The sequence below is a fragment of the Octopus bimaculoides genome, chromosome 24, assembly GCF_001194135.2.
Source record: "Octopus bimaculoides isolate UCB-OBI-ISO-001 chromosome 24, ASM119413v2, whole genome shotgun sequence".
In the NCBI taxonomy this organism is placed as follows: domain Eukaryota; kingdom Metazoa; phylum Mollusca; class Cephalopoda; order Octopoda; family Octopodidae; genus Octopus; species Octopus bimaculoides.
In genome coordinates this window covers 28,432,354-28,440,790 of record NC_069004.1, presented here as the reverse complement: position 1 = coordinate 28,440,790, position 8,437 = coordinate 28,432,354, and the positions used below count along the sequence as shown (strand labels likewise).

The following is an 8,437-nucleotide window of genomic DNA, read 5'->3' as shown; positions in this document are numbered from 1 at the left end:
TAAACATTGTTTGCCAACATAACATGGTAGTCCTGGTTTAGGACAAATGTTGCTGTAATTTCGCCCCAGGCGACATCGTCTCCAGCTGGCTATACGACATGATCTATGTCCTTATATTTTCGAACAAGGAAATATAAGAACACAGATCGTGTCATACAGCCAGCTGGGGGACGACGTCTCCTGGGGCTAAATTACAGCAACATTCGTCCTAAACCAGGACTACCACGTTATGTTGGCAAATAAGCTTCACTACAAAGTACTGTTGCTGAATATATCACGTTCTGAGATTTAAAAATAGTAATTTTCTGTTTTAATCTTGGAATTAAATGGTTTTGATTTACTGTCAGGTGACTTTTGGCCAACCCTGTATATTAAATCTTTAACATAATCCACACAAGTCAAGAGATATTGGAAAATAATAGTTTCAAATTCTGACACAAGCCCAGAAAGTTTGAAGGAATTGGTAAATTGATTACAGGTACCCTAGTACTCAACTATTGCTTATTTTATTAACCCCAAAACAGTGAAAGGCAAAGTTGACTTCATGGGAATTTGAACTCAAAACATACAGATGAATTAAATGTCACTAAGTATTTTACGTGATGTCCTAACAGTTCCCCCATCTCGTTGCTTATATGGAAAAATAGTAGTAAAACAGAAGTGTGTCATTCCTTAGTATATTGCTGTGTGTGTGTAGTTGTATTTTTCATTGCGTGAGTGTGATAGGCATAGACATGGCTGTGTGGTAAGAAGCTTGCTAACCCAGCTACATGGTTCCAGGTTCAGTCCCACTGCATGACACCTTGGGCAAGTGACTTCTATTATGGCCTTAGGTTGACCAAAGCCTTGGGAGTGGATTTGGTAGATGGAAACTGAAAGAAGCCTTGGGAGTGGATTTGGTAGATGGAAACTGAAAGAAGCCTTGGGAGTGGATTTGGTGGATGGAAACTGAAAGAAGCCTTGGGAGTAGATTTGGTAGATGGAAACTTAAAGAAGCCTGTCATATATGTATATACTTGCATATCACCCCACCACTGCCTGACAACTGGTATTGGTGTGTTTGTCCCACTAACGTTTGACAAAAACCAATAGAAGTACCAGGCTTGAAAAGAAAATGAGTACAGGGGTTGATACATTCGACTAAAATTCTCCTTTTAGGTGATGCCCCAGCATGGCCATGGTCTAACAACAGACGCAAATAAAAGATAAAAAACACCTACACATCCAGTTCCGTTTCCTTGCTTCCCTTCTTGTCTCTCAATAATGTTTATATTTGTCTTTTGTCAGGATCTTCGTGTGTTTGCTTACGAAAGCAAATCCTTCGTCTCGGAGATGCAAGGCCAACGCATGTTCCTAGTCTCGCCTTATCCTGTCTTTTGGCATTATTATAGGTAAGTATCCTTAGGAAAGGCATAAATATCGCAACACTGCGATATATACACCATTTTGAGCGTGGCCGATGCCAGTACCGCCTGACTGGCCTTCGTGTGGGTGACACGTAAAAGCAACCACTACACTCTCTGAGTGGTTGGCGTTAGGAAGGGCATCCAGCTGTAGAAACTCTGCCAAATCAGATTGGAGCCTGGTGTAGCTATCCGTTTTCACCAGTCCTCAGTCAAATCGTCCAACCTATGCTAGCATGGAAGGCAGACATTAAACGATGATGATGACTGCATTACTGGCCCCCAGCTCCCCCTACAATAGAAAGTAAATGATGATTCCTTCAGCAACACATGTACAATCTCTCTCTCTCTTCCTCTCTACACACATAATCATCATCATTGTTTTAACATCCACTTTTTTATACTTGCATGGGTCGGAATTTGTTGAGGCAGATTTTCTATAGCAGGATACCCTTCCTGTTGCTAACCTTTACTTTCCAAGCCAGGTGATATTTCTCCATGGCCAAACTGGAAACAAATAACACTGCTTGTATGACAGTGATGCTCCTTTACAATGCCTTCTTGTGAAGGGTATACATGTGTATACACACACATGTATGTATACATTCAGGCTTACATATATGACAAGCTTCTTTCAGTTTCTATCTACCAAATCCACTTTCAAGGCTTTGGTCAGCCCAAATCTAGAGTAGAAGACACTTACCCAAGGTGCTGCACTATGGGACTGAAACCAGAACCATGTGGTTGGGAACCAAACCTTTTATCCCGCAGCCACGGCTGTTTTTTCTTGTTTTTTTTTTTTCCTATTATGTTCTTTATGCAGAAGGCGTCCCTGGTGAATTTTGCCATGACGTTTCTAACCTTTTAGCATTCAGGTTAGTTTGTCATACGTAATGTTCATTGATTCCCCTTTTGATTTTAATCCTGCGTTGTCTCACAGCTTGGAGATTTCAAATTATGGGATTTTCTACTTTCACTCTGACATCATAAAGTAAGACGGAAGAGGCTGTATTTGGTCAGTTTGAATATTATGGCTGGATGTGGTCAGTTTTAAATGCTAATTTAAAGGGTTGAATTGTTTACTGAAACAACGGAAGGAGTGGGGGTTGGAGTATTTTCTCTGAGCATTTTCTGTATTCTTTGTTCTTTCTTTCTTTCTTATGTCCAGCCAGCTGAAGGAAGGTAAACAGCACCATTATGAGATCATCCCAGAAGGTAAGATTTTCTCTCCCTCTGTCAATCTCTCATACACGCACACATACATACATACATGAATGTGTGCACACGCATGCACACAGCACTTGTTTCAGTTTCCATCTGCCAAATCCACCGAAAAGGCTTTCTTGACTCATGGCCATAATATAAGGCGCCGTGCAATGGGACTGAAGTCTACATGTGCCCATGATGGTAAAACTTCTTAAGCCCTCCACCAACCATGCCTGCACCCAATTCTAATGTTCTACAACATCATTTAATTTGTTAAAGACTATTTAGTTCTCACTTTGCTGCCACCATTATTTTGCAGGTGCTGTCTGTAAGCTCTACTTTGATGTGGAATTCTATAGAGAGAACAATCCCACCTTGGATGGCCACAGAGTGTGCAATCATTTCATTAAGGTTTGCATTTTGGTTTTTATACTCTGCTATATATTACTCTAAGCATAGGTGTCACTTCATAACCACAGAGTTTCAGGTTCAATCCTGCTGCATAGCACTTTGGGCAAGTATCTTCTATAGCCTCAGGCTCACCAAAACCTGTGAGTAGATTTGGTAAATGGAAACTGGAAAAAGTAGCCCCCTCTCAATACTCATGTATGTGTGTGTGTTTATAAGCACATGCTTACATCATAAATCTTTTTTTTTTTTCTTCAGTTATTACACTGTGGCCATGCTGGAGTACCACTGCCATGGAGTATTTTAATGAAATGTATTGACCCCAGTATGAATTTTTTAAAGCCTGGTCTCTTGTTAATGACATAAACACACCAACACCGGTTGTCAAGCAGTGTGCGAGAAACACACACACACACACATACATATAGATATGCATGTGTTTGCAAGTGTATGTGAATATCACACAAATATACATACACGAGGGGGTGCTGAAAAGGACCACTGCAATAAAAGTGAATCTGAGAGGGGAATATTTCAATAAAATCATAACTGGTCCTCCTGTATTTTCTTTTACTTTTACTCAAATCCAGGAAGTTTTCAGCATTCCCCCATGCTAGCATGGAAAGCGGACGTTAAACGATGATGATGATATATATATATATATGTATAGATATGTGTGTGTGTAGGCATGTATATATTTACATGCCAGTATTCCTTCAGTTTCCATCTACCAAATCCTCTTACAAAAGCTTTGGTTGGCCCAAGGCTGTAGAAGACGCCTGTCCAAGGAGCCGTGCGGTGGGACTGAACCTAAAATCCTGTGGTTAGGAACCAAGCCATTTACTACACAGCCACACATCTGCACCCACAGTCTACAATTCTCCACACACCCTTTCTATTTAGTCAATTCCAGCAGAGCTTAATTATTCTCCAAAGAACGGCACTGCCAGAAACTCTACACAGTCCTTATTCCACACAACAAACCAATTTATTCTACTTTTGAACTGTTTATATTCACAAATCGCTGTTACAGACCTTTATCAAATCTCTCTAATCCTTCTCTCTTTGATGTCTCAGTTATAATTACAAGTTTACTCTTGGTAATTACTCTTTAATTACTATACACAGCAGCAATGATTGGTACTAGTTTGGTCAACCTATATAACAATGTATATCGTTTAATCAATCTAAATTACAGTTAACCATAATCTAAGGGATTTAGTGATGGGTTTATTAGCAAATTAGGAATATAGGCACTGGCATGATTGTGTAGGAAGAAGCTTGCTTTCCAAGCATGTGGTTCCAGGTTCAATCCTACTGTGTGGCACCTTGGGCAAGTGTCTTTTACTATAGCCTCAGGCCAACCAATGCCTTGTGAGTGGATTTGGTAGATGGAAACTGAAAGAAGCCTGTTGTATGTATGTGTATATATATATATATATGTATGTGTGTGTGTATATATGTTCATGCAGGAGTGGCTGTCTGGTAAGTAGCTTGCTTACGAACCACACGGTTCTGGGTTCAGTCCCACTGCATGACACCTTGGGCAAGTCTCTTCTGCTATAACCTTGGACTGACCAAAGCCTTGTGTGTGGACTTGGTAGACGGAAATTAAAAGAAGCTTGTGTGCCTTTGTGTCTGTTTGTCCCACACTACCACTTGACAACTGCTGCTGTTGTGTTTACATTCCTGTAACTTAGTGGTTCGGTAAAAGAGACCAATAGAATAAGTACAAAGTTTTAAAAAATTAAGTACTGGAGTCCATTCATTCAACTAAAAATTCCTCATGGCAGTGCCCCAGCATGGCCACGGTCTAATTATTGAAACAAGTGAAAGATAAGACATATACATGCACGCATACCAAATAATAATATGATTCCATTTTGTTTCTGCATCTGTTTTCCAGTATGTCTGTGCTTGGATACAATACCTGTTCAAGGTTCCCTGTGATTGCAGATGTGTGCTACGGTTGGATGCCAGGTATGGTTTTTCACTTCCAATGCTGTTAATGTTAAAGCCTTCATCATCATCATCATCATTTAACATGCACCAAGTAACATGCCAGACAAAGATCCGTTGTGAGGAGAAGGGGCATTGGAGGAGGTGGTCTTATGTAAGAGGCATTTATACATTGACACACATTTCCACTTACATCCATACACAGCAAAGCAACTTGAGCACATTTTTCCTACTCTGTCCCCAGGTAGATCAAACGCTTGAGTCCATTTGGAAGATGGAAACTGTGTGGAAGCCTATCCTGAGATATATAAAGTAGAAATAGATGTACAACTGCTACTGTTACACTTAACCCATTAGCATTTTAACCGGCCCTATCTGGCCCAACTGTGCCTCCTGTTTTGTGTTCAAACTGGCCAGATCCAGCTTCTCACGCAATGTAGATTCTACCAAGGTCAACAAAGGTAGTGAGCTAGCAGTTTTGTTAGCATACTGGGCAAAATGCTTAGCGATATTTCGTTAGTCTTTTGAGTCCAAATTCTGCCGAGGTCAGCTTTGCTTTTCATTCTTTCAGGGTCAATAAAATGAGTTCCAGTTAAGCACTGTGGTCCATGTAATTGACCGGTTCCTTATCCCAAAATTTTAGGCTTTATGCCTAAGGTATAAAGGATTATTATTATTATACATACATACACACAAATGTCTCTGTCTATGCCTGTACATAATAGATTTTTTTTCCAGTAAGATGTTAAGGAGTGTAAGTTTATAGAAATTTAACAGCTATTTCTTGCATGTTGAGTGACCAACTAAACATTCACTGTTATTTCATGATGATTACAGTGGTGGTGATGCCAATTTCAAACACCTTTCCAATTTTTTTCTTTTTCAGTACCAGTTCCAAATACAGTGAACATTTGATCTTTATCCTCAATCAAGCAGCGTTCAAAGACAATTCCCATGTCGGTAAGTCTACTACTACTACATAATTATAGCATCTGATTTCTAGCAAAGCAGTGAGCCGACAAAAGTGTCGGCATGCTGGACAAAATGCTTAGCAACAGTTCTTCTGACTTCTACATTCTGAGTTCAAATGCTACTGATGTCAACTTTACTTTTCATTCTTTCAGGGTCGATAAAGCAAGTACTAATTAAGCACAGGGATCAATATTAATTGACTAACCACTTCAGGTCTTATGCTTATTGTAGACAGGTTTATTATTAAAGCAGCGAGCTGGCAGGGTTATTAGCTTGGGCAAAATGCTGTGGTATTTCGCCCATTACTAAGTTCTAAGTTCAAATTCTGCTGAGGTCAACTTTGCCTTTTATCCTTTTGGGGTCAATTAAGTACCACTTGAACACTGGGGTAATGTAATCGACTAAGCCTCATACCTTTGTGCCTATAATAAATAGAAAACTAAGGCAGCGGGCTGGCACACACATGAACAAATGTACACACACACACATGTTAATTGGCTTTTTTTTTCTCTTTCTGTTTAAATCCAGGTTCGTTTGTTCAGTTTATCTGTTCTCATCTCGTAACTTGGTTACGGCAGAACAGAGCAGACTCGGATCAAAGTAAACTCCTGTTACCAGAAGATCCTGCGGTGGTTGACCTGTCTAAAACTCCTCCCCCTGCAACACCAGCAACTATCGAGGATAGTTCCAGTTCAAGACAGCAACATCTTTCGCCACAATTACCAACATCCACCTCATCACCATCACAGAACATTAACGCCTCGTCTTCTGTTGTCATAAACGGCCGTGACATCTTGTGTGAGCCAGGGAAAGTTCTTTCGCAATTTTCTCTGTCGGATTTAAAAGAAACTGTGGTTTTTGACAAAGATGGAGATGAAACTGCAATCTGTGATCTTGGTAAGTATCTGTACAGTTAGGAATAATGTTCCATTCTTGCCTGCTTCCTCATTCTTTGATGCTTTCAGGAGCAGATGTGGTTGAGTGCTTAAGTTTGCTTCCTAACCGTGTGAGATTGCGGCTTCTGTTTCACTTTATGGCACCTGGTTAAGTAGATTTGGTTGACAGAAGCTGAAGAGGCACATCATAACACACACACACACACACATGGCTGTGTGGTAAGATGACTGCTTTCCAACCACATGGCTCCATGTTCAATTCCTCTGTCCCACTGTATGGCAATTTTTTTTTTTTATTGACAAAATAACAAGAATCTGTTCCAATTGTAACTCAGTACAAATCCCTCGAAAGGGATGACAGGCTAAGCTGACCTTGGTGGAATTTGAACTCAAAATGTAAAGACAGACAAAACGCAATTATGTCTTTCGTCAGGTGTGCTAATGATTCTGCCAGCCCTCCGGCTGGTTCTCTCTATCATTTGATAACCATCATGTTGTGCCAAGTCGTATCAACTACTGCCCTTCCTCTACCTTATCACAGAAAAACATTCTCTCTATGGTTTCTATGTCTTGTCTCTCCTGCAGGTGTCTACTCAAAGAATCGGAACTTTCGTTTATTCCTGTCTTCAAAACTTCGCAAAAAGAATCCCTTGCTTGTGTCGGGTCATAATCAATACCCTACAGATCAATCGGATCAGCAGAGTGTCTTTTTTGATTCCCTAATTGCCAATGTACAGTAAGTATGTTTTTTTGTTTTTTTTTTATCTTTTACTTGTCGTTAGACTGTGGCCATACTACGGCACTGCCTTGAATTTTCAGTCAAATGAATTGACCCCAGTACTTTTTCTTTTATTTATTTACTCTTTTACTTGTTTCAGTCATTTGACTGCGGCCATGCTGGAGCACCACCTTTAGTCGAGCAAATCGACCCCAGGACTTATTCTTTGTATGCCTAGTACTTATTTTATTGGTCTCTTTTGCTGAACCGCTAAGTGACGGGGACATAAACACACCAGCATCGGTTGTCAAGCAATGCTAGAGGGAGCAACACACACACACACACACACATATATATATATACATATATATATATATATACACACACACATATATCCGACGGGCTTTTCAGTTTCCGTCTACCAAATCCACTTACAAGGCTTTGGTCGGCCCGAGGCTATAGTAGAAAACACTTGCCCAAGATGCCACGCAGTGGGACTGAACCCGGAACCATGTGGTTGGTAAGCAAGCTACTTACCACCGCCACTCCTGCGCCTATTTATATATGTATATATATATATATACACACACATATATATAAGCCTTGTACTTATTCTAGTGGTCTCTTTTTCTCAGCTGCTAAGTTACAGCAGGGATGTAAACACACCAACACCAGTTATCAAGCATTGGTGGGGGACAGACAGACAGACGGACACATACATATGCATGTGACTGGCTTCTTTCCAATTTCTGTCCACCCACTCCACACTCAAACAGCTTTGGTCAGCCTGGGGCTATAGTAAAAGACACTTGCCTATGGTGCCATGCAGTGGGGCTGAACCCAGAATCATGGAGTTGGGAAGCCTCCCCCCCCCC

At 40.5% G+C, this 8,437-nt stretch overlaps 1 protein-coding gene across 5 annotated transcripts in view; it reads left to right on the top strand.

Annotated features, from left to right (window-relative positions):
- Window positions 1-1,285: 1,285 nt before the first annotated feature.
- Window positions 1,286-8,437, top strand: part of LOC106883065 (DNA-directed primase/polymerase protein) — an 86,121-nt gene continuing 78,969 nt past the window's right edge. For 4 of the 5 annotated variants that reach the window (XM_052976371.1, XM_014933936.2, XM_052976373.1 and 1 more), the window contains exons 1-7: window positions 1,292-1,391; window positions 2,572-2,618; window positions 2,929-3,020; window positions 4,924-4,997; window positions 5,863-5,936; window positions 6,477-6,845; window positions 7,430-7,580. In XM_052976371.1, the coding sequence (XP_052832331.1) occupies window positions 1,333-1,391; window positions 2,572-2,618; window positions 2,929-3,020; window positions 4,924-4,997; window positions 5,863-5,936; window positions 6,477-6,845; window positions 7,430-7,580 (866 nt within the window). In that variant the 5' untranslated portion in view covers window positions 1,292-1,332. Of the gene's footprint in view, window positions 1,392-2,571; window positions 2,619-2,928; window positions 3,021-4,923; window positions 4,998-5,862; window positions 5,937-6,476; window positions 6,846-7,429; window positions 7,581-8,437 lie in introns of all 5 variants that reach the window. The other variant, XM_052976372.1, reaches the window with a different exon arrangement.